General features: G+C 47.5%; 1 protein-coding gene, 1 long non-coding RNA gene and 1 pseudogene across 6 annotated transcripts in view; 1 reads left to right on the plus strand and 2 right to left on the minus strand.

Annotated features, from left to right (window-relative positions):
- Positions 1 to 501: 501 nt before the first annotated feature.
- The window catches only part of Il34 (interleukin 34), a 68008-nt gene continuing 43067 nt past the window's right edge, over positions 502 to 25442 (minus strand). Inside the window, exons 2-7 of one of the 3 annotated variants that reach the window (XM_031341437.1) lie at positions 14796 to 15221; positions 8836 to 8969; positions 7363 to 7440; positions 6940 to 7098; positions 1315 to 1450; positions 502 to 1113 (exon numbers count right to left, since the gene is read on the minus strand). In XM_031341437.1, the coding sequence (XP_031197297.1) occupies positions 944 to 1113; positions 1315 to 1450; positions 6940 to 7098; positions 7363 to 7440; positions 8836 to 8969; positions 14796 to 14823 (705 nt within the window). In that variant the 5' untranslated portion in view covers positions 14824 to 15221 and the 3' untranslated portion in view covers positions 502 to 943. Of the gene's footprint in view, positions 1114 to 1314; positions 1451 to 6939; positions 7102 to 7362; positions 7441 to 8835; positions 8970 to 14795; positions 15392 to 25442 lie in introns of those variants that run through there. The other 2 variants (XM_031341434.1, XM_031341436.1) reach the window with 2 other exon arrangements.
- LOC116070181 overlaps positions 14554 to 25442 on the plus strand; it is a 27585-nt gene continuing 16696 nt past the window's right edge. Inside the window, exons 1-3 of one of the 2 annotated variants that reach the window (XR_004110302.1) lie at positions 14554 to 14768; positions 15200 to 15499; positions 18060 to 18502. This is a non-coding gene — a long non-coding RNA (uncharacterized LOC116070181). Of the gene's footprint in view, positions 14769 to 15199; positions 15500 to 18059; positions 18503 to 25442 lie in introns of those variants that run through there. The other variant, XR_004110303.1, reaches the window with a different exon arrangement.
- Positions 21555 to 21912, minus strand: LOC116070180 (annotated as a pseudogene). The gene has a single exon (XR_004110301.1). The product of XR_004110301.1 is annotated as a cytochrome c oxidase copper chaperone pseudogene (transcript).

Below are 25442 nucleotides of genomic sequence, written 5' to 3' on the forward strand. Positions count from 1 at the left end.
ATAGTCACTGCTACAAAGTAACAAATGCACTGTGAAGATTCCAGTATTAATAAAGTGGTACTGTAGTTAACACCCCTGGTTTCCACCTGGCTTCCCTGGGCTGCCATCTTTGCTCACCTCTGCTTCCTACCCCTGCAACCTGGCCTTTGTCATCCCTGACCTGGAACTCCAAGCCAGGTGTCACTGTTTTAAGTGCGGGGATGGGGGTGGGGAGGGAAGACAACTTGGGCAAGGACCTATGTTGGTCTTTGATGTGCTCCCATAGGGACTGTGAGAGAAGCCAGAGGGAGTGAATAAATATGGTCAAGAGGCACCTGGACACCCTAGCAGACATTACTTGGGCCTGCTGAAACATGGGGAGCTAAACAGGGTGGGAAGAACCAAGTACTCAAGGGCGCCCAATAAGACTGCCCACTGTGGGCTCCAGACAGCCCCAGCCCTAGGGCAGAGCCAAGCCCGCCCTTCCATCTCCAGAACTCAGACCCTCCAGGTTCACTGTCACAGAGGCAAGCCAAACCAAACAAATGGCCATTTAATAGAAAAAGGAACCAGAAGAGCATCGTTGTGGCAAGATACGGCATTTGGTCGGTCCTCGGCCCAGTACCCCACAGTCAGCGCAACTGAAAAGCCCCAGTAAGTCCCGGAATCCTAGGTGGCACCCGCCTGTGGGGCAGCAGTGTTTGCAGATTTCAGAACCGGCCACAGGTAGAGGTGGTGGAGGGATAGCAACCAGCCATCTCCTCACAACCCTCCCCTGAGGCTCCGGGTGATGACATCACAGGTACAGAAGGCAGGAAGCCTAGCTGTAGAAGAGAAGGAAGGAGGCCTTTCTGGGAAGGCCTCTCCTAAAGGGCTACCTACCCACCAACCAGGAAAGTCTCAAATCCAGACCAGTTTCTGAAATACATCCAGTGGCCCGACCCAGGGTCAACACACAGACTGCTCAGGGCAACGGGCCATGGCTTGAGCTTGGGGACCTGGGCAGGGAGGTGGGGGTCTGCCGAGGCAAAGGGTACACATTGGTAGCTGTACACTGCATCAAGGACCCTGGACTGTGGGGATGGAGCCTGGGTAGCTCACAGTCCTGCCATTTTAAGATGGGGCTTTGTTTACCTGCAAGAGACAGAGAGAAGAAGGAAAAAACAAGGCCTGCAGGAACAGCCAAACCTCACCCTCTTGTCCCCATACTCGGGGCCCAACCCAGCTTCCGGAAACAGCTTGTCAGTCAGAGGGCATGCCCAAGACAGTGTGGACTCTGCCCACCCACCTGGACCCAGATCCCTTGGCCAGCCCCGCCCACTGGAAGCCCCTTACAGCAAGAGCAGTACAGCAGCTCCATGACCCGGAAGCAGTTGTCCAGCAAGGCTTTGGGCCGCACCAGCTTCAGGCTTAGGCCTGGGGTACTCAGAAGAGATAACACGGCTTCCACGTGAGGGCCAATCTCCACATCCTGGGAGGGAGGAAACCGTCAGGACAAATAAAGAGAAAGGGACCCCACCCCAAGAGAACCACGGCAGCTGTCTAGCCTGGCACTATCTCAACAAAATAACAACTTTCAGGAACCGGAAGGCTGTGGGGCTGTCACCCCCAACATAGGCTTCTCCTTTTCTATCATCAGAAAATAACTACACTAGCCGGGACAAGGAGAAGGCTTGGACCTCCTTATTGCTCCATGCCTAGTAGGCATGGCTGCCAGCCTTCAGGCTGGGAAAATGGCCCACCAGAAAGCAAAGGCCTCTACCTAAAGAATAAGGGAAGAATCACGGGGCTGGTGAGGTAGCTCAGCGGGTAAAAGCACCGACTGCTCTTCATGAGTTCATGAAGTTCAAATCCCAGCAACCACATGGTGGCTCACAACCACCCGTAATGTAATGAAATCTGATGCCCTCTTCTGGTGTGACTGAAGACAGCTACAGTGAATTATGCCAGAGTGGGCTAGAGCAAGCAGGGCCAGCAGAGGTCCTGAGTTCAATTCCCAGCAGCCACACACATGATAGCTCACGGCCATCTGTACAGCTATAGTGTACTCATACACATAAAATAAATAAAATACATTTTAAAAAAAAGAAAATACATTTAAAAAAAGAGAGAGAGACAGGCGAATTTCTGAGTTCGAGGCCAGCCTGGTCTACAGAGTGAGTTCCAGGACAGCCAAGGCTCCACAGAGAAACCCTGTCTCGAAAAACCCCAAAGAAGAAGGAGAAGAAGGAGAAGAAGGAGAAGAAGGAGAAGAAGAAGAAGAAGAAGAAGAAGAAGAAGAAGAAGAAGAAGAAGAAGAAGAAGAAGAAGAAGAAGAAGAAGAAGAAGAAGAAGAAGAAGAAGAAGAAGAAGAAGAAGAAGAAGAAGAAGAAGAAGAAGAAGAATGAGGATCCCTGGGATGCGAATCACACAGGTAGAACTGAACTCCAAGTTCAGCTCCAAGCTCAGAGATCTTCTCTTCACAAAGCTGAACAGAAAGGACAGTGTAGAGAGTGCTGTTGGCCCGGGAAGTCCAGGGTCACTGGAGAGGCATCGTGGGAAAGCTAGGGGCTGAGCTCCCTTTCCAAAAGTGTCCATAACTCAGACAAAGCATCCGGACTAAATGTTATGCCCCAAGCCCTCCATATTATCCTTAGTCCTACCCTTAAAATACCTGTGAATGTAACCCTTTTTGGAAACTGAGTCGACATAATTAAGATTCTCAAGTTTACATCATTGTGTATTTAGGGAGGATTGTAAACCCAATGACTAATGGGTGTTTTTCCGCCTCGGTGTTGGGAGTAGGACCTAGGGCCTGGTGCATGTTAGAACATCTCTTTACATCCTCAGCCCGAGGATCTTCATAGTGAAAGCTTATGAAGACAGAGAGATATCAGGCGGGAACCCTGTGAGAAGTGAGAAGGAGGTCAGAGCCAAGGAATATGAAGCCTCCCCCCCCAAGGGATGGGACAACCAAAGCCCTTTCAGGGACACATGCCCCTGCGACATCGTCATTCTGGACGTCTGGTTTCCAGGATGAGAAAATACAGTTTGGTTTAAGCTAATTCATTACAGCAGCCTAGAAAAGGCATGGCCAAAGGCAGAAAGAGGCGATGGATGGGAAGGAGGGCCCAGTCCCCAGCCCCGTTCCTGTCTAGGAAGAAAAAAGATGACCAAAACATTTATGTTCCCTTGCCTAATGACAGCTACTGACACTAAGGGCCACTGCGCCATCACAGACACTCAAAGTCAGAAACAGCAGGCAGAACACATTCTCCCAGAAAGCGAAAAATGGCCTAAAGCCAGACATGGTGATATACACTGTAACCCCTCACTTAGGTAGCTGAAAGGGGAGGAACATAAGCTGAAGCCAACCTGAACACAAAATCAGACTCTGACCCTACAAACAAAACTAAAGAAAAAACTGGGAAAAGCTGACCGGCGGTCCCTCAAAAGTAAATAAATAAATAAATAAATAAATAAATAAATAAATAAATAAAGTTTAACATTGCATCACCTCATGAACCAGAAATCAATGCTCTTATTTTATTCTTTTGTCAGTGCCAGGGTTTGAACTTAGGGCCTCACAAATACTGGGTGAGCCCTCTGCTACTGAACCGTAACCCAAGCCAAGTGGATGAACCTTGCTGGCACTGCTTTGTTTGGGGGGTGGTTAATTCTTTATTTCATCCATTGTTGTTTTAAGACAGGATCTCACTATGTAGCTCTGACTACCCAGAACTCCATATGTAGACAAGATTAGCCTTGAACTCACAGAGATCCACCTGCCTTGCCTGAGTGCTGGGATTAAGCATGCTCCTCTGCTCCTGGTTTTTGTTTTGTTTCTGAGACAAAGTCTGGATATGTAGTCTAGGCTAGCCCCAAACTTACAAACCTCCTGCCACCCCCAGCTTGCCAATCGTGGGATTAGTCTGCTCAACTTGGTCCAAATTAATGGATAAAGTACACACAGGACAAATGGTATATCACCCATCTCAGAAACTGTACCAAAAGGAAAAGAAAAAAAAAAGCAAATACGTAATGGGAAAAAAGACAGATTACAGGTTGTTACTGGGGGAGGAAAGAGGTGAGAAATGACTTCTTGATGTATACAGTTTCTGCTTGAGGTGCTGGAAAATGCCAGAAATGGGGGGGGGGGAGGTGATGTACAACCCTGCGAGTGTAATTAACACCACCAAACTGTACACTAAACACTAAAAATAGTCAAGAGAGCAGGCTTCATGTTATGATGCACCTTCCCTCTTGCCTCAGCCCCCACTCTCTGTTTTCTTAACTTGCTTTTTCCTTAAATTATTTTTCTTATTTATGCCTACAAGTGTTCGTACGTGTGTGTGTGTGTGTGTGTGTGTGTGTGTGTGTGTGTGTGTGTGATCTTCGGTTGTGAGCCAGCTGACTTGGACGTCCTCCCCAAGAGCAGCAAGTGCTCTTGACCACTGAGCCATCTTCCCAGGCCCAGTTTCTTAAGGAAACAATGAAATCAAGTTGGGGTGGGGATGTGAGACTAGAATAACACAGAAGCCAGAAACCAGATGTCTTCTAATGGATAGAGGAGATGGGATAAAGTCATTGCATCTTTGTTTTATGGCTGGATAAGATGTAGGCTTACAAGTGATGATCTAAAAGCCCAGGAGTAAAACAACTTGCTCAATGTTATACTATTGGGAAAAAAAAAAAAAAAAAAAAAAAAGCTAGTGTTCGGGTCCCAGGACCTGGCCTCTGACATCACACTATCATGATCAAAGACAGTAAGTAAGTGGAATCCATCTTCAAAGCTACGTTACAGACTGCTAACAGTGTTAGGAAGAAGGAAGATTAAAGGCTGCTGCAAGTCAGGTGGTGGTGCCTGCCTTTAATCTCAGCAGAGACAGGCAGATCTCTATGAGTTCAAGGCCAGCCTAGTCTACAAATTGAGTTCTAGACCAAAAGGGGACGGGGGATGGAGAGATGGCTCAGCGATTAAGAGCACTGACTGCTTTTCCAGAGGTTCTGAGTTCAATTCCCAGCAACCACTCACAACCACTTGTAATAGAAGCTGATGCCCTCTTCTGGTGTGTCTGAAGAGAGCAATAGTGTACTCATATACATAAAATAAATAAAATTTTTAAAAATCTGGTCACAGAGTTGGGGTATAGCTCATTGGTAGGGGGAGTACCCAGCATACTAGCCAAACTTTCAGCAGCCAGGAGGGGAAGGAAAAGGGCCAGACCCAACTACATCTGAATAATATAACCATCCCTATGTACAGTGCCTCAACCAGAGCACCCAGGACCAGAATCAGAGGGCCGAGGCCTCACACTCTCCTGCCCAGCCTCACTCCCATGAGCCTCTCAGAGTCTGTTCAATGGGTAAAACAAAGGCAGAAAAGGTCTCTTCCTCAAGCCAGATCCAGCTTGCCCACAAGCACAAAAGGGCAAATCCCTGTGACAACCTTAGCAGGAACTGGGAGAGCCATCCTGGAAGAAGTTCCAGACAGCTGCAAAAACAGTCACCTGTCCCCAACCCTTTCATCATCAGAAGCTCCCAGCTGGTGTCAAATGATCTGGCTGTGGGCTGGGGAGGCCAGGCAGCTGGCTGAACAGAGTAGCAAGTGTGTGTGTCCCAGCAGGTGTACACCAAGGGCCTGAGGAGGTAGGGACATGTCTGTCAGGTTTTTGGTTGGATGATCAGATGGTTTTGAAGGTTGCTTCCCAGATTGGCCTTGAACCTAACATCTCCCCCCTTTAGACTCCAGAGTGCTGGGTTACAGTGACACCACACTTCCGTTCTCTTTTCCTATCTCTTTTCCTTCCCATGTTTTTCCTAAAATCAAGTCATAGTCGTTACGGCTCACCCTCCACGCTCCATGGGTTTGTGCCATGGGTCCACTGTCACAGCATTATATAGAATAGTTCCCATATTCTGAAAGTTCCAGACAGTCCACCTTGAACCTGTGGCTACTTTGTGGGTTCTCTTTTCTTCCACCCTCCTCAACCCCCTAACACTAAATAGTAGAGAAAAAAGATAGAGGGGGAAAGAGACAATGTTATCATTAGATAACATTGCTGCTGATTAGGGTTATCAGGTTCCTTGGGGCAAGTCAGATGTCAGGATATCTAATTTCTTCTTGTTGTCTCTTTGTGCGTGACTACTCAACAAACTACAACAAACAACATCTAACCACCAGCTGGCCAAAACAACCTCTTCTATCTATCTATCTATCTATCTATCTATCTATCGATCGATCGATCGATCGATCCATCCATCCATCCATCCATCCATCCATCCATCCAAACATCATACACTCGAAGAAACTATCTGCAGCTGGCAAAATCATGCCTCTGCTAGAGCGCGAGGCAAATCATCGTCATCTGCTGTGGACAGTCTGAAGCAGCCCATATCCCACACCTGGGATTAAAATGAAGACACATTCTTATAATACTTCTGTGTTTTTAAAGAAACCAAAATTTTCACTATATTTCCCCCTTCTTCCTTCTCCCCTTTCTAGAGGAGCCTCATTTTTCAGATGCAGTAATGAAATTAGAGGATTCCCTGGCTTGTCTAAGGCTCAGGACACAAGAGGCAAAGCCTGATCTACACAGCAAGTTTCAGGCCAGACGGGGCTTCAGAATGAAACTCTGTCTCAAACAAGCAAATAAATAACGCTGTCTTATGGAGATGACATGCCCAGTGCACCCATGAATACACTGGTTACCTCACAACCCCTGTACAAGGTCTAGCTAGCATTGATAGCGAACAGTGGACAGAAGTAATTGGACTCAATGGGTTATAAAGTAAAAACAACAATATTAAAATTAAAAAAAAAAAAAAGGAGTGCTCATGTAAGCTAGCTTGAAGCAAAGTCCCAAATCCTTTCTGTCCCCATCCCTCATGTGTCTCACACGCTCAGCACATGGCAGAACTCTCCCTTCGTAGCCCTTTGCCAGCACCGAATCAGACCACGAGCACATGCACACAGCTCACCATGAGGCTCTGCTGAACATTCTCCAGCAATGTCTGAACCTCCTGCAGATACTTCCAGGATGGGTGGTCCTCGAGAAGCACATCCATCACAGATTCAGTGGCATTGAGACTCACCAAGACCCACAGGTACCGAAGCTCTCGCTCACTCACATGGGCCTTCTGCTGCAGGGATAGGAGACATCGGTGATGCGCAAGCACTTTGGGCACTGACCACTCCCCTCCCCCATGCATTGGCCACTGCCTGGGAGCCATCCCAGTCACCCAAGGCAGCTAGCAGACAACCTTGAACCTAGTTAGTGGCAGGCTTGCTTGCTTGTGTGGCTAGAGAAAGGCCCATGGTCAGTAGGATAATCTGCCAAGACCCACCCTCATCTGAGGGCATCATGGAAGGCAGCAGCTCCCCATCCCAGGAAGGGTCCTCACCAGCCTTGTGATGTTGGCCACTCTGAGTACTCCCTCATAAGGCACAGCAATCCTGTAGTTGATGGGGAAGTAGTGTTTCTGAGGAGGAATAGGAACAAACCATGAGATCCAAGGCAGAAACTGTTTAGGCAGGACCCCCAAGAGAGGAAGGAACGCAGCCTAGCAGCATGACAACAAACAGGTCCTCTGTTGAGAAGACAGCTCTGGGCAACTGGGCTAAAAGACAGCTCTCTCTCCCCTGGGACAAAGGAGGTGGGAGTGGCGGGGGTGGGGGGCGGTGAGATCAGAATCAGTCCTGTAAGGGCTGAAGTTTCAGGCCCGAGGTATGAACCCAGGGTTTTCAGGAAGACATGGTTCTTTGGAAGTGAGTTATGGTTCATCTGATACTTACAAAGGTAAACCTCGCACAGCTCTGTGAACACACTAGACATCAATGAATCCGAAGTCTGACATCTTATTATTTATTGTTGTTATTAGTAGTGTGTCTGTCTGTCTGTCTGTCTGTGCAGGTGTGGACATGCCTCTCAGCACTGATGTGGAGGTCAAAGGATAACTTTCAGGAGTCGGTTCTCGCCTTCCTCCTTGATGTGGGTCCTGGGCTCAGGCCATTAGTCTTGGGTAGCAGGTGCCTTTGACTCACTGAGCCATCTCACCAGCCCATGGTGTATGCTCTCAGTTAGTGGCTTGTATGGTATATGAGTGACAGCTCCATGAAGATAGTCTCAGAGAGAGTCCTATAGAGCTGGGCATGTGCTTGTAACCCTAGCCCAGGGAGGCTGAAGCAGGAGGCTCTCAAGTTCAAAGCCAACCTGTGCAATGTGACCTTTGTACCAGCAAAAGCACCAGGGCTAGGATGTGACTCGGTTGGTAAAGTGCTTGCCTGGCATAGACAAGGCCCTGGATTGGCATAAGGCCTCAGCACTGTGTGAACTAGGCACAGTGGTGCCCTTCTGTGATCTAGCCCTCAGAGAGCAGAAGCAGGAAGATTAGAAGTTAAAGGTCATCCTCTGTACCTAATAAGTTCAAGGCTGGTCTGGGATACATACATTCTCAAAATGAGAAAGAGAAAAACGAAACAAACAGAAATCAACAACAACAATAAAAAACACCTCCCAGAAGATCAGAAACTAACCCACCCATGGAGAAAGCCTGCAACACCGTGTGGACGTGCCCAGTTTCCCAAAGGAACCAAACTTCTGACTTGCAATTCTTTGTCTCCTCTACTAATAAGTACCTAAGACCCCACCCCCCACCCTCATTGAGTCCCTGGAGGCCTTTCCTGAGTTATAGGATGAAAGCCTTATGGAAGTTGACTTAAAGGACTGCCAAGGATGGGGGGGGGACCTCAGTGACACACATTGGTGATGTGGTTGGGAAGGGTGGAGAGAGTAACTGTAACTCTGGGGCGGACACAGATATGAGGTGAGCCTTGGGGCTTGGAAATAGGGACCCATTTGGTGCTCTCCTGGTTACCATGTACTGAAGCCGGTTCTTGTACTGGAGCTTGCCCCGAAGGTAGCCTGTAAGATCACACTCCTTATCTTGGGTCAGAGTCCATATCTCCAAATTCTCGTCCCCCAAAGCCACGTCAAGTAGGATCCCAAGACCTGTGGGACACACCCAGAAAGAACCTATGAGCCCCAGGCACTGTGTCTGCACTCCACCTTCTGTGCATAGCTGTATCAACCATCACCCATTGTCAAGCTTGACAAGTACTGGTGGGAAAGGCAGGTGCATGCAGAGCCCTAAGGAGGACTTCTCACCCCACCCTTGTCAGAGAGTCCCTAAGGTATGGTCTCCAGTCTCTCCTAATTCCTGCTCTGTGGGGTAGGTACATTGTCCAGGTTCCAAGGCACATCTCAGCCCCCTGTCTGGAGTGGCAAGTTTTCAAAGCTCGATTTTCTCCATTAGATGTAGCAGCAGGTCTTACAGCTCCTTCCAGTCTGATGGCTCTGGGATGCTAAACAGACCAGCCAAACCCAACAATAAAGGGCAGTCTTTTGAAACAGTACCAGAAATGACCACTAGGTGTCACTGTGACCTCAAAAACAGCTCGGGATCTGTACCCTTGAATGGAAAAAAATATTTAAGAGAATTTACAATAAATATGAATAGGGATCGAGTGGATGAAAGAAACACGAAAAAGCAAGAGATACCCAAAGGGCCAACCTCACTAGAAAGAGACAAATTCAACTGAAAGCAATTAGATGTAGTCTGAAATCAGAGAAACAGTTACACACAAAGCTGACCGGGGACAAGGAAATGAGGAAGCTTTTTATGAGATGATTTCATTTTAATAATCCTGATGCTGCCAAAAGAGTTCTCAGCCTGGAAATACATTTGGCCCGTTTAATAATGAAATGGATTTAAACTCTACAACCTTTGACCCACTGAACTCATAAACTAGGAAGAAAACAGGAAAGATTTACTGACAAAGACATAAGCGGCATCATAATTCTTTTTAAGATTAATTTATTGATGGGGCGACTACTCGTGGTGATGTACATTACTGGAGAATATTTAAGATATGGTCGATGACCTTCCTAAGGAAGCGTGAGCTAACGGTATCAGCAGCACAAAGAATGACTTCAACTTTATTAATTAACTGGCCGTGCTTTGAAAAAATGAGGTGCAAATAACCACACCAAATATCTGTGGGAGATTACTATGCCCATCCTTATGTGCTAGGATCTCCTCAAGCGATCTGCAGTCAGTTGTTGCCCTGGCTGACCTGGAACTTTCTATGTAGGCCAGACTGGCTTGAACTCACAGCCTCTACCAGCCTTTTCCCCCTGGGAGCTGGGATTAAAGGTTCAAGTCATGCCCAGCTTAGTATCTATTTATGGTTGTTGTTGTCAAAAGCAATAACTAATTTTTGCCTTTTTTTTTTTTTAATCCTCTTTCCTTTTGGTCAAGACAGCCAGGCAGGCTGTCTTGCCTCCCTAATCTCTTACGAGTAGACATCACTAACTGGATCTCTCTCCTCTCACTTCTTGACCCCTTACGAGTAGACATCACTAACTGGATCTCTCTCCTCTCACTTCTTGACTCCTTGGAGATTTTTGTCTTTGTATCTCCACTGTCCTGGACCGTGTTCCCTCTTAGCTTCTCTTCCCCCTTCCAGGCCCACCCTGCTCGTTCCCATTTGCTACCAAGTCCTAGGAGCGCTCTCTGTTTCCCCTGATACTTGGGTCTACTCAGCCCCTGAACTCCATACCAACCATAGCTCCTGCCCTTCCCATCTGCAGAACTCTGACAACAACTTTCTTGCAAGGAGGCAAGTTCATAAGAATCAATCTTTCCCATGCACCTAACACAGCCAGCATTGGGCTGAAGGAACAAATAAACACAACCAGTATTGGGCCGACAAGATGGCTGAGTGGGTATAAAGGGGCTTGCTACCACCAAGCCTGATGACCTGAGTTCAATCCCCAGGAACCACATGATAGGAGAGAACTAACTCCTGCAAACTGCCCTTTGACCTCCACACAGGCGCTGTGACACACAAACCCCCTCCCAAACAAAATAAAATGTAAAATAAATTTAAATAAATAAATAAACAGTGCTGGGCCCATCGACACAGGCTTGCTTTTGGGCGTTGCCTCGCCTTGCAAACCCACATCTAGCCCACCCACTCCTGGAACCATCTGAGGCTTCTGCCCTAACCCTGGATGTCCCCACCAGTACTGCTTGCCTGGGTCACTCATCACCTGGCCGGGTCATACATCTTGGGAACATGGAGAACGTAAGCCATAACTACAGCATGCCCTTGGGGTCCAAGCCTCACACCTGAAGGGAGAGGTGGTTTCTGGGAATGGAGAGCAAGCATCTGAATCCCCTAGGGAGTTGGCTAAGGTAAGGGTGGACCAACTCCGCCCATGTTTCTGATCCGACAGGTAAAGGCACCTCTGCATCAAACTCCTGGTTGAAGTGACAGCCACTAAGAACCATAGACCCGAGTGACACTTGCAAACTGATAATCATAATAGATACATCTGGTCCACGAGGATTGTACATTAGACAACAATAACAACAACAAAAGCCTTTATCTCTTGGGGTGGGGTGTTCTATCCTATCCATAATGGGTCTTCTTTCCTATCAGCAATCAATCAGCCACTATAACCTATCAATCCATCAAGTCCCACCCCAGGAATCATGTTGGCTTTACCAAATGTGTGCTTTGTTGTTGTTGTTTTGTTTTTGTTTTTGTTTGTTTGTTTGTTTGTTTTTCGAGACAGAGTTTCTTTGTGTAGCCCTGGCTGTCCTGGAACTCACTCTGTAGACCAGGCTGGCCTCGAACTCAGAAATCCTCCTGCCTCTGCCTCCCAAGTGCTGGGATTATAAGTGTGTGCCACCACTGCCTGGTCCCAGCTGGTTTTTTATCCCATTGATGCCAGTTAAGGTTATCCAGGAAGGGAAGCCTAAGTTGATAAAAACGCCCCCGTCAGACTGCCTGTGGGCGGCTCTGTGGCATTTTCAGGTTAATGATTGATGTGGGTGAGCTCAGCCCACAGGGAGAAGGGCCACCCCTAGGTGGTGGTTCTGGCTGGTATAAGAAAGCAGGCTTGGAAAGCAAGCCAGTGAGCAGCTTCTCTCCATGGACTCTATTTCAGCCCTCACCCCTCACCCCCACCTCCCCAACCCCGGCCTCCCTTCATGGGGAACTACAACTGTAAGCCAAAATAAACCCCATCCTCACCATGTTGTTTTGGAGCATGGTGTTTTAATCACAACAATAGAAGGCAGACTATGACAGGCTCTTAGAACAACTAGAACTCCTGAGCCTGGCATGGCAGGCATGCAGCCCATCCCTGAAAAGCCTGTCCATAGGAGACCTGCCTTCCCCCGGATGAAACACGCTTTGCAGCCAGGCCACCATTTCTATTTCCAAGTGTTATTTTACTGCTTCCTGCGCCAGGAGAAACTGAGGACCAGGCAGGGACAGCATAGCTGTTACCCACAATGCTTTGCATCCCAGAAGCCACACAGCCAGTGTCCCACTAACCTGGTCAGGCTTTCCTGTCTCCCCCCACCCCCCAAGAGACAAGAGCCAGGATCTGGAAGCACAAGGTGAGGTGAAAGGCTTTCCCTGGCCCAGACACTGGTGGGGAGAGAGGAGGACATGTGTCCCCCAACAGAGTAGCCATTTCTACCAGGATAAATGAAGAAGCTTGTCACCTCCATCCCCACTGACCAATGTGAGTCTGTAGAATGGGTTGAATAGCATCCCCTCCCAAATTCCTATTCACCTGAAATCTAAGAATGACTTCATTTGGAAATAGGATCATTACAGGTGTAATTAAAGCAAAGGCTCTTGATGTGAGGTTGTCCTAGGCTTAGGGAGAGCCTAGGTCCGATGGTGTTCCAGGAGAAAGATGTTGCAGAGGGAAAGGCCTTGCAGATGGAGATTGTGTGCCAACTGGTAATACTGACACATGCCAAGGACTACCAGGAGCCACTAGAGCTAGAGGAGGCAAAAAAGACCCTCCCCTAGAGCCTTCAGAGGCTATGGTGACCAGTCACACCCCAATTTAAGACCTCTCAACCCCAGAACTAGGAGAAAAATACATCGACAGAGCTGAGTCACAAATTTGTGGTGGTGTCAAGGTAGTGTAACATCCTCCAGGTCCCCCAGATTCTCTGTAAGGTAGCCCCCGCCCTGCCAATCTCTCCTCGCAGCCAATCCTTGCCAAGTCCTGAGAGATGCCATCCTTTGACCAGGCCTCTCCAGTCACACTTCCCCTCAGGAGAGCCTAGGGAGATGGCTCAGCCAATGCAGGCACTTGCCGCCACGCCTGACAGCCTGAGATCCGAGTTCAATCCCTAGGACACACATGGTGGAAGGAGAGAATAGACCCTCTTCCTCCGACCACGACACACACACACACACACACACACACACACATCCCCCTTCTCAACACAATAAGTAAATAAATGTAATCATTTGGGGTTGGAGAGGTGCCTCTGTGGTTCAGAGCACTTCCGGCTCTTTTAGAAGATTCGAGTTCAGTTCCCAGTATCCATGACAGTTGGCTGTAACCCCAGCTCCAAGGAGACCTAATCTCTGGCCTCCTGGGACAGCAGCTCATTTGTACACACACACACACACACACACACACACACACACACACAATTAAAAATGACAAAGCTAAATGTTTAAATGTAATCAATTCTCCCTCGGTCACTCAGCTCTCTAGTCTCCTAGTGCTCTGCCTGGCAAAACAGGACTGGTGTTCAAGGCCTGACTGGCCAAGCCCCTCCTAGCTCTGTCACTAAACCTTTGCACGCTGTCTGTCTGCTTGGGACATTGGTCCCTATCCTCCTACCTCCACCAGGATACCACCTAGCCTTTGAGTGCTCAAGATCTGGGGGACCCAGAGGATGTTAGGCTACCTTAACACCACCACAAATTTGTGACTCAGCTCTGTCGATGTATTTTCTCCTAGTCTGGGGACTAGATGTCTGAACTTGGGGTGTGACTGGTCACCATAGCCTCTGAAGGTTCTAGGGGAGGGTCTTATTGCTTCCTCCAGCTTCTGGTGGCTCCCAGTGTTCCTTAGCATGTGGCAGGATTTCCACCTTTGTCCATTAAGAAATGAAAGCTTCCAGAACACTAGATCTGGCTGGGTCCTTCACCCTTTCTGAACATCCCCAACCTTGGTAGTGTTCATGCACTAGGGACAGAACATGCCTGGCTCTTCTCAAAAGCCTTGTGGGTTCTAACCCCCACCCCCTCATTTATTTGGTACACAGTTCCTGGATGCCTAACTTCAAGTCATAGCGGGGATGAGAGTCGTGTCAAGTCATGACAGTGACTCACTGTGGCTGTCACTGAGTCTTGGAGTCTGCGAGGGTCTCCACCCGCCCGGCTTCCCACCCAGCAGGCATAGACCCAAGCAGGTCCTTTCCTGATTTCTGTCCTCATTTCAACTTATTTTTCTCTTACCAGGAGTATTGCTTGTTTTCTGCTTTTTAATTTTGACCTGTTATGGGGGGGGGGTAGAGGGGACCTGGCTACCTTCTCCAGGACTCTTCTTTCCCATGTATTGTGCCTTCCCTATGCCGCCCCCCCACTAGCCACACCCAGGAAGATGAAAAGTCTCCCTCTAGCACCTCTGTCCCCACCCTGCTCTCCAGAGCCAATAAAACTACAGAGGTGAGAAGCTGCCACCCATCCCAGTGCCTGCCCCATCCTGCATCCACTGTGCCCACTCAGCTTGTACCTCTGAGCCTGAGGTCAGAGACAGGCAGAGAAGAGAGGGTGGCCATGGATTCCCCCATTCCCTGAGGCTGCCTGCAACCCTTCTGGGAAGCATTTCAACCTCTCACCAGCAAGAACTGCCCTGGTTGCCATGGTTACAGTGGAACCACCCACCCACCCAGGCCTCCCAGGACAGGATCTCCAGGTACAACTCCCCACACCCGGTACTCACAGTATAACCAGGCGAGTCCCCAGGGCATGATGGTGCACTGGGTGCCCCCTGAGCGCAGAGGCACTGTCCCCAGCAGTGTGTCCAGAGGCCTGAGCCAGGGACTACATGGCCTTAGGTCAGCAAAGGTGGCCACCAAGTTCAGGAAGGGCTGGCCCAGGCTGAGAGGGGGCAGGTACTCCTGGGGTAGCTACCGCCCTATCTGCTTGGCAGGGCGGAGGACAGCCAGGGGGCGGTGGCTGCCAGTCCCATTGCAGCTCAGGAACTGGTGTGAGACAGTGGCTTTGGGGGTCTCAGGAGGAAGAAGAAGAGGAGGAGGAGGAGGAGGAAGAGAAGGGAGTCCCCAGCAGGCAGGCCTCTTGGAATCTGGGGCTGGGTGGTGCTTTCTCTGGTTTCTCCGGCTGCAGCTGCTCAGTGTGAAGTCTAGCTCTGGAAAAAGAAGGAGGAGAGAGAGACTGATTATGTAAGAGCATTCGCTGCCACTCAGCCACCAGCCAGGAAAGGAAGACCCACCGTGCACACTGTCCCCGCTGTCTGCACTGAGACACCCAGCAGTGTCTTCACACACAAGAAAGGACTCAAAGGCATGGCAGGAGCTGCCTGGAGACAAGGAGTGAGTCTCCCAAGTCAGGCCACAGTCTGGCAGCCTTGAGTTGGAACTAAAAAGAGCAGCAGAGCCCACAAGCTAGGATGCCTGCCTGAAGGAGGTGAGATGCCAGGTCAAATCCAAGTAATGCATGCTTCAGGGGAGACTATGGAGTGGAAGGTATTCCACCCTACATCACCACCATTTAGTTCCTTCCTGTCACCCATCCATGTCCCCTGCCAGGTAAAAGCTGATGGGCCAGTTTAATTTGAATTCCAGATAAATGAACACTCTTTTTTTTTTTTTTTTTTTTTTTTTTTGAGACAGGGTTTCTCTGTGTAGCCCTGGCTATCCTGGAACTCACTCTGTAGACCAGGCTGGCCTCAAACTCAGAAATCTACCTGCCTCTGCCTCCCAAGTGCTGGGATTAAAGGCGTGTGCCACCACTGCCCGGCATGAACACTCTTTCTAGTAAAGTATTTGATGTGTAATATTGTAGGCACCAAATATTGCATGGGGACATGCTTGTGCCAATAAGTAAGTGAACAAATGAATGAATAAATATCATAGCCAGCTGTAGTAACACACAACAGGTTAATCGCAGCACCCTAGAGATCGAAGCAGGAGGATGGAGAAGCCAGACAGAGCTACATAGCAAGACTCTGTCTCTAAAAAAAAAAAAAGACTGGGTGTGGTGGTCCACCTCTTCAATCCTAGTAGAGGCAGAGGCAGAAGGATCTCTGAGTTCAAGGTCAGCCTGGTCTATAGAGCTAGTTCCAGGACAGCCAAGGCTACAAAGGGGGGTGGGGGGGAGTATGTGTGAGGACTTCAAGCCTGGCCTGCTGGTGATCAGCCCTGAAAGTCACAATCCCTCCAGGGCCCTGCAGATTGAGAGCTGTGGTTCCATTTTACAGATGAAGTGGAGGTGGCCATCGGCAGAGCCAGCTTAAAAACTCAGCTTCTCACTGTGTGATTGGCCCTCCCTTAGGTCAGGAGAAATGGCCACAATCCAAGGGCATGGTGGGAGCAGGTGAAGTAGGGGACACCTTCTCTATCCTTACATCTGTGGCACACAAACCCACAGAATGTACCAAACTGACCCTTAGGCTCCAGTGCAGCTTAGTGGTAGAGAGCTTGCTGGGTATACAGGAGGTCCTGAGCTCAAGCCCCGGCAAAGAGGAAGCTAGGAAGCAGGAAGACCAAGGCAAGTCTGACCTGACCAAGGCTAGCCTGGGCTACATAATGTGTTTCAGATAAGCATGGGCTACATAGTAAGACGCTGTCTGAAACAAAACAGCAAAGCAGACATGCTAGCTCGCATGCTCAAATCCTCTAAAGCAGGCAGGGCCACATACAATAAAGCATATTATTAAAATTTACCCTGGGTTAAGACCCTGGACCTCAGTCCTGTTCCCTCCCCTCTTCTGACCCTCTCTCTGCTCCTCTTCCTCCTCCCACACCCCACTTTGGTGACCTTCCTATTATAGGGTCACTATAAATACTAACTATGCCTTCCCCCAAGACATAGTCTCATATTAGCTCCAGCTGACTTCAAACTCACTGGCTATACATCTGAGGATGACCTTGAACTTCTGGTCTTCCCATCTGTATTTCCTCGAAAGCTGGCCTTTCAGGCTTGCATCACCAAACTCCATTTACACAGCGACGGAGCTGGAACCCAGGACTTCAAGCATGCGACACAAGCACTCTATCTATAAGAATATCCTCAGTCCCAACTACATCCTTTTATTGTTATTTTGTGCATGCTTATAGAATCCCATATACATATATGTATAAATCTATCTATTTAGATATTTGACAAATTCATAGAGCCATGTAACCACTACAATAATCCATCTATAAAACAATTCCTTCACTCCCAAACACCCCACCTCTGTTGCTTTGTAGGGGATCCTCTTCCACAGCAGTCTGATAGCAACCCATCTGTTTCCTGTCCCGCACTTCCCCCTCCCCCAATGTCACACCGATGCAATCTTGAAGTATAGATTTTGCATCTTGTCCCTTTCATTCGACACGATGAATTTGGGGTGCTGTCGTGTTGATGTGCGTGTTAATAGTTTCCTCTTTTTCCTTGCTCAGTAATAGTCCCTTAAGTAGACAAGTCACCGTGCGTCTACCCACCAATAAAGAAGCACTTAGGTCGATCTGGTCTTCGATGAGTATGAAGAAGGCTCCAAACCTCAGGGGATAGGTTTTGGTGTGGAGGGGGCTTCCATCTCTTTGGAGTCCTCCTGCAACTTTGAATAATGTCTCACTGTCCTTGAGACCATTGGGACTCTGCATGCCAGCCACAGAACCTGGGCTGTCCACCACCATTACTTATTCCTAAGCTCCCCATGCTTCCTCACAAAGCCACACACAACCAAGAGGTTCTTCACCATGTCAAAATAGAAGAAACCCTGATGCACCTTCTCTGTGTGTATGCAGGTCCATGCCCGTAGGCACACACAGAGGCCACGGGAGGATGTTGGGTGTTCAACTCTGTCACTCTCTGCCTTATTTCTCTGAGGCAGAGTTTCTGACTGAACCCGTGCCTAGACTGGCTGCCAGAATACTGCAGCTATCCTCCTGTCTACATCTGACACAAGCACTGGGATTTGTGTAGCTGAGCCTGGTTTTGTTTGGTTTGGTTTTTATTTTTGTTTTTGCCTGGGTACTAGGAATTCAAACGCAGGTCCTCATGTGTGCACTGAGAAAGCTCTTACCTGCTGAGCCATGCCCTCAGCCCCTGCTGCAGCTTCATCATTCAGAAGGAACTCTAGCATTGAACCCCACCGTGCATCCCGGTCTGCCTGTTCCCAGTGGAGAAGTCAAGTGGGAAAAAGAGGCACAGCCAACCTCATGGATCAACCACATGTCACGCTGTGGCCCCTGTATGAGTCCCATTGAAATGAGGAGGCAGGAAGGACCCCCAAGGAAGCTGCCAAGAGGAAGGTATCTGATGACGCTTAGATGTGGAATAGAGGCTCTGAAGAAGTCAGGCTCCTGGCTGTGGTAGTTTGAATGAGATGTCCACCTTAGATTTAGATATTAGGATACCTAGTCCCAGCTGGCAGTGTTGTCTGGGGAGGTGTGTGTGGCTTTGTTGGAAGGAGTGTGTCACTGGAAGCCTGCCTCCACTCCACCATCATGGACTCTTTTTTTTTTTTTTTTCAGATGTATTTATTTTACTTTTTAATGTATGTGAGTACACTGCAGTTCTCTTCAGACATACCAGAAGAGGGCATCAGATCCCATTACAGATGGTTGGGAGCCATCATGTAGTTGCTGGGAATTGAACTCAGGTCCTCGGCTGAGCAATCTCTCCAGCCCCATCATGGACTCTTAATTCCCTGGAACTATGAGTTCAAATAAATTCTTTTCTTCTATAAGTTGCTTTGGTCATGGTGTTTTATCACAGCAACATAAAGTACTATCTGGTAGCAGAAGGAGGTCCTATCTTAGAGTCCCCAGGCCTTGCCTGCCCTAGCGATGAGATCTAACCCGTGATCCCTGAATCCTCAGTGACTTCCTCTGATCCCAGGAGGACAGGGCCCGCCTGGCTTTCTCTGTCTCTGTCCCTGTCTCAGGGTGAGGATGGAGGTAGATGAAGAATGTATGCCTTTCCCAGTGCACCCCACCTCACCCTTGAGGCTCACAGCATTATTGGGAAACTCGTGTAGAGAACTAACAAAAAAAAAAAAAATAGAGGAGGGTGGAGTGGTCAGCATAGTTCCGCGATGAAGAAGAGTGGTTTCAAAGTCACAGAAACAAAAAGCAAATAACAGCCTCACTAAGTCATGACTCCAGGGTCCTGGGTTAGAGGCGGGGTCAGAGAGGGCAGGTGCTGGGGACGGGTGGGGAAGAAAGGGTGTATGAACTAAATCTTCCATGGAGAGAAGCAAGGGCTTGTGGGACTTGGTAGGGATCAGCTACAGTTGGGTGTGTTTGTTTTTACGTTCCTGAAGTTTGAATGCAGGACTGTGAGCCTGCTAGGTAAATGAGGTAGTTCTTGACTTTTCCAATGAACAACATCCCCAGCCCTTGATAGCATGGGTTTTGTTTTTGTTGTTGTTTTGTTTCCTGGATTTTTGTTTGTTTGTTTATTTGTTTTTGCTTTTGATACTAGGTCTCATGGTGTGGCCCTAACTGGCCTGGAACTCATCATATAGAACAAGCTGGTGTTGAATTCATAGAAATCCACCTGTCTCTGCCTCCCTCAGTGCTGGGATTGAAGGTATGTGCTATCATGCCTGGCTGAGAGCTGTTTTTGTTAGTTTGTTTTTATTTAAATTCCTGTATCTGGAAAGGGGGAAGGGACCAGAGGAAGCCTGCTGCTGATTATAATGCCACATTGAACTATTTTATTCTTTAGATGAACAGAGAGAACTAGGGTTTTTGGTGGGGGGAGAGGCGGACTATTATTGGTTTTGGGTTTTTTGTTTTGCTTTATTTTTTAAGACAAGATCCAAGACTAGCTTCTAATTCAGTATGTAGCCTCAAAGATGACCTTGAACTTCTGTTCTTTCTGCTCAGACCTCCTATGCTGGGGGTTGCAGGAAGTGCTATCACTATCCTTTTATGTCTGACCAGGGGTCAAAACTCAAGCATGGGACCAAAGCTCTCTGCCAATTGTGCTATATCATAGCCCACATTTGGACTCTTTATTTATTTTTTTTCTTTTTAAAGAACTCCTGTTTTTAGCTGTCTACCCAAACCGGGACCCTCTCACTGTCCCCTCCCTTGGGAAGTCATGTGCTTTCTGGTCTTTCCCATCCATCCCTGCCTGAGGACTAGAGTTCCCCTCTGGGGGTTGGGGGTGGGGTGGGATCTGAGTTAGAATCCTGATGGTTGAGCTCTGGAGCCAGTTTGGCAGCACAGAAGACAAACAAGGAACGTCAGGATGTACAAAGCCCCGAGCGTTCCCAGACAGTCTTCCATCAGCTATGGGACAATTACCATACAATAGAGGTGAAAGGTGTTTGTTTTTCACAATCCAGAGACTAGGATGAGCTGATCCAGGCTGACTGAGCTCAGCTGCTCCTACATAGGCTTGGTTCATCCAGGTTGGGCTCAGATAATCTGGGTTGATCTCATCTGATCTAGGCTGCTCCTTCTTTGGGCTAGTCATGATCCAGGCTAATCTCCACCGGCTCTACCCTGAATGCACTGAAAACTCTGCTGATCCTGACTGGGCACTTGGTCCTAAACTGGGCTCAGCTGGTCCATGTTGGACTCTGTTGGTTCAAGCTGGATTCAGCTGAGCCAGTCTAAGTTTAACTAATATAGGGTAGCCCCACTCATGCTGATGAGTTTGCAGAGTGCTGGCTGATCTAGGTAGGCCTCACTGGGATCACATCCATAGGGATAGCCTAGGTTAAATTTTCACAGCAGTAGCAGAGTTCCAGGAAAGAGAGCAAGAGTCAAGGCCCTTTAAGTCCAAGTCGCAGAATAATGCCACCAACCACTTCTGTCACTTGGGGAAGTGAGATTCTACTTTCTGTTGAAAGGAACAGAGCTACATTGTAAGGCCTTGGATGGGTGTGGGTAAACAACTGGTGCCATATTTGCAACCCATCTATTACACCTACCTGGAACATTCTTCTCTCCCAAAGAGGCCAGGCATGACCTGAAAGTATTAGGGGGCAGAATATTGGGTCACCTGCCTAGCCTGGCCACTTTTCTTTAAGTAGGACAAGCCCCAAAAGACTTCAGAGACATTCCTTATGAGCCCACATCCTAGGGATGAGAAATGGAGACCTAGACGGGGAGGGAACTGGCCCTAAGCCATATCCGGCCCTCCCAACCCCGTTTCCCTCCTGGGAACTAAGCCATGGCCCCTTAAGAATGTAGGAGGCTAAGGCAGTGAGCTCAGGGCTCAGGGCTGGATCAGCAGATGTTCTAAACAGGGAGGAGGTGGAAGAAAGTGGGACAGAGTTTAAGACATAGATAAAGGGAGGCAGCTGGGGGTGGTAACACTCTTGGAAGGTATGTGCAGGAGGATGAAGAGTTCAAGGTCATCCTTGGCTACAAAATGGAGCTAGCTGGGCTTCATGAAACCCTAAATAAGGGGTGGCAGAGAAATATATAGACATGGGCCCTGCACCAATGGATTAGGCAGGGCTCATGGACAGTTCCTGTATCTGCTTTTGTTTATTTTTATTTTTATTTTTTTATTTCCTTTTTTAAAATAAATTATAAATATTTTATCTGCTTATCAAAGTTCATCAAAGAACTTCCAAAATATTTAATCTTCTTCATTCTTCAGGGATTCTTCATTCACAAAGTAGGCTACCATGTCATATCTTAAATCCCAGCGCTCTCATGCACTCCTTGTGGGCCTTAATGAGATGTCCACAGTGTTCTTCTCCTTTCTCAATGATGCAGGCATCTCGCTCCTTCTTAGTCTCTGGGCAGGCACACCAGGGCTTCAGAGGCTGCCTCTCCTGAGCCTCAGGCGGGGCAAGGCTAGCGGCCGCCAAGCCCGGCATCTTTCCAGGCAAAAGCGACTACGAGCACACATGCTCAAAGCTCCCAAACCTTATTTCTTTATTTTTAAATGTGCTTTTAGATTATATTATTCTGTCTCTGTGTGTGTGTGTGTATGTGTTTGTGTGTTTGTGTGTGTGTGTGTGTGTGTGTGTGTGTGTGTGAGAGAGAGAGAGAGAGAGAGGTCACAGGACAAACACAGAACTGATTCTCTCTTCCTCAGGCCATCCATCTTTTGTGGCAATTGCTTTTACCCTCTAAGCCACCTTGCCAGCCCTCTTTCCTTTTCTTTCCTCCCTTCCTTCCTTCCTTCTTTTCTCTCCTTCCTTCTTCCTGAGACAAGGCCTCCACACCTCCAGGCTGGCCTCAGACTTGGATAAACCTGAACTAACTCCTTAAACCCTCTGCCTCCACCCCCAAGGGTTAGAATCACAGCCTTGCACTACCACACTTGTTTTATGAAGCACTCGCTCAGCTTCATGCACCCTGGACAAGCGCTCTATCACCGAGCTAAATTCCTGGCTCCCAGAACTTATTTTTCTGAGAAATATCTCATCCGTTACTCCCTTCCTACTGAGGAAACATGATTTCAACTCTGGGGCATGAATTTATCACAGGGCCAACTACTTCATCTCCTCCCCCAGCAAGTCATTCATTGGCACTTGGTTTTGGTTTGTTCTCCTGTCCAGTTCTGGCAACCACTAATACTCTCTCTCTATGGATTGGGTTAATTAGGACATTTCATATAGATAGAATTGCACAGTACACAGTACCATCCCCTTGGCTTCTTTCACTTAGCGCCATGTTTCCAAGGTGCATTCATCTAAGGAACTATGATGCTATATCAGAGTCACTTCCAGGCCAGCGAGATAGCTCAGCAGGTAAAGGCACTTGCCACCAAGCCTGACAACAGAAGAACCTTTCCTGTGCTTCAAAGGAGAGAACGAACTTCCATAAGTTGTCCTCTGAGCCATGGCACGTGTGTGCACACACATGCACACAAAATAAATAAATGTAAGAGCTGGAGAGATGACTCAAGGGTTAAGAGCACTTCCTGTGCTTCCAGAGGATGAAGGTTCAGTTCCCAGCATCCATATTGAGCAGCTCACAACGAACTAGAATTTCAAGGGATCTGATATCCTGTCTGGTCTCTGTGGGCACCTGCACACACAAGGCCAACCTTCACACAAACACACATATATACATATAAAAAATTACTATTTTCTTAAGTTATGTCACTCAAAATTAATTCATATGTTGAAGTCCAGCACAACTAATATGATGGTATTTGGAGATGAGCTTTCAGAATGTGATTAGGGTTAATAAAGGCCTTCGAGGCTGCTCTTCCAAAGGACCTGGGTTCAAGTCCCAGCACCCACATCACAGTTCACAACAATCTATAGCTTCAGTTCCTGAGGGGCTGAAGCTCTGTGCTGTTGTCTTTTGGCACTTCACACTTGTGGTGCACAGACGTGCATACATGTAGGCCAAATATCCGTACGTGTGATTTTTAAAAATTTTTGTATTTATTTATTCATTTTACTTTATGTATATATTGTGTGTGCCTAAATGTGTGTATTTGTGTGTATGTGTGTGTGTGTATATATAATATGTGTGTGCATGTGTATATCGTATATGCACAGACAAATGCTCGTGAAGCCAGAGGGCATTGGATGCCTTGGAACTAGAGTTACAGATGATTGTGAACCATCTGATATATAGGTTCTGGGAATCAAAAGAACCAAACCTAGATTTTCTCCAAGAGCAGCAAGTGTTCTAAACTGCTGAGCCATCTCTCTAGCCCCTGACTATTCATTTCTTCTGAGGTAGTCATGGGTCATGAACCTTCTGGGCTGCATGGTTCCTTTGTCTTCATGGTGGTGGCTTTCTCATTAACTGCTTATTTCTATTTACTGAAGCTATTTTTAAAAAGATTTATTTTATATATATATATATATATATATATATATGTGTGTGTGTGTGTGTGTATAGATAGATAGATAGATAGATAGATAGATAGATAGATAGATAGATAGATGAGTACACTGTAGCTGCCTTTAGACTCACCAGAAGAGGGCATCAGATCCCATTACAGATGGTTGTGAGCCACCATGCAGTTGCTGGGAATTGAACTCAGGACCTCTGGAAGAGCAATCAGTGCTCTTAACTGCTGAGCCATCTCTCCAGCCCCCCCTCCCCGAAGCTTTTTTTTTTTAAGACTGATTGAGGTACAATTGATATGAATGAAGTAAAGCTCACCCTCCAAGTAAACAAGTTTGAAAATGTGTACTATTTGGGGCCAGAGAGTTGGCTCTGCAGTTAAGAGCACTTGTTGCTCTTGCAGAGGACCTGGATTTGATTCTCAGCTCCCATGCTGGGCCTTTTCCAACTCCCTGTAACTTCACAATCATCCTCTTTTGACCTCCAAGGGCACCTGTACTCCCATGGTAGACACAGATGCACACATAAATAAAACAAATCTTTTTTTAAAAAAGAAAATGTAGAATATTTCTTTCACTCTCCAAAGTTCCCTTGGACATCTTTGCAGCCAGTCTTCTGCACTAATCTGGCTTCTATCTTTAGAGTTTGACTTTTTCCAGAATCTTCTATAGTGGAATCATTATCCTTGTTGTCCTGTTATTTCTCACTTGGCAGATGCTTTGAGGAGTCACCATGCTGGTGAGGGTGTTGGTGGTGTGTTCCTTTCCTGTCTGAACAGTGGCCCTTTGTGCAACCATCTGTTTCTGCATTTGTCACTTGATGGGTGTTAGAGTGGCTTCCCGGACTTTGTAATTATGGACAAAGCTGCAATTTACAATGTACATAGGTTGTTACAGTCTGGATATGGTTTCACTTTGTCCCCCAGGGATGCACTTGGAAGTTTGGCTCCTCGAGTATCCCCAGCTCTCAGTGCTGGGAGATGGTAAACCTTTCAAATATGGAGCCAAACCGGGAGTGGTAGCAGGCCCCTGCAACACCAGCACTCAGATAACTGAGACCAACCTGGGCTACATAGTGAAGTGGAAGCCAGTCTGGACTAGTCTCAAAAAGGAGGAGAAGGTGGGGTAAAAACTACTGAGTTGGGAATGAATTTATATTCTCGTGGGATCCTGGTTCGCTTCTGGGAGAAAGGATTGTTATAAAAGAGCAAGGGCAGCCCCTCCCCGCTTCCTCAGCAGATCATGGCCATTGCTGATGCTGTGTCCTTGAACCTCAAAAACTATGTGCTAAATAAAGCTGGCTAACCTTCTCTTCCTTTCCCTTTTTTTAAATTGATTTGTTTTATTGCATTATAATGAGAAAAGATACATAATTTCAGTTTATCTGAATTTGTTAACATTTACAAACATATTTTAAGTAAATAGAATTACATCACATTCTTCATTCCTTTTTGTTCCCCACTTCTCCCGGAGACCCCCCCCTTCAATACCTGCAATACCTTTTGTTTTTTTTTCATTTTGTCATATTCTTTAAAATTTATAAAATATTGTAACAATAAAAATGAGTACTATAAGTTCCAGGACAGCCAGTGCTATACAGAGAAACCCTGTCTGGAAAAACCAAAAACCAAAAAA

This window comes from Mastomys coucha, unplaced genomic scaffold (assembly GCF_008632895.1).
Source record: "Mastomys coucha isolate ucsf_1 unplaced genomic scaffold, UCSF_Mcou_1 pScaffold22, whole genome shotgun sequence".
NCBI classification, from domain to species: domain Eukaryota; kingdom Metazoa; phylum Chordata; class Mammalia; order Rodentia; family Muridae; genus Mastomys; species Mastomys coucha.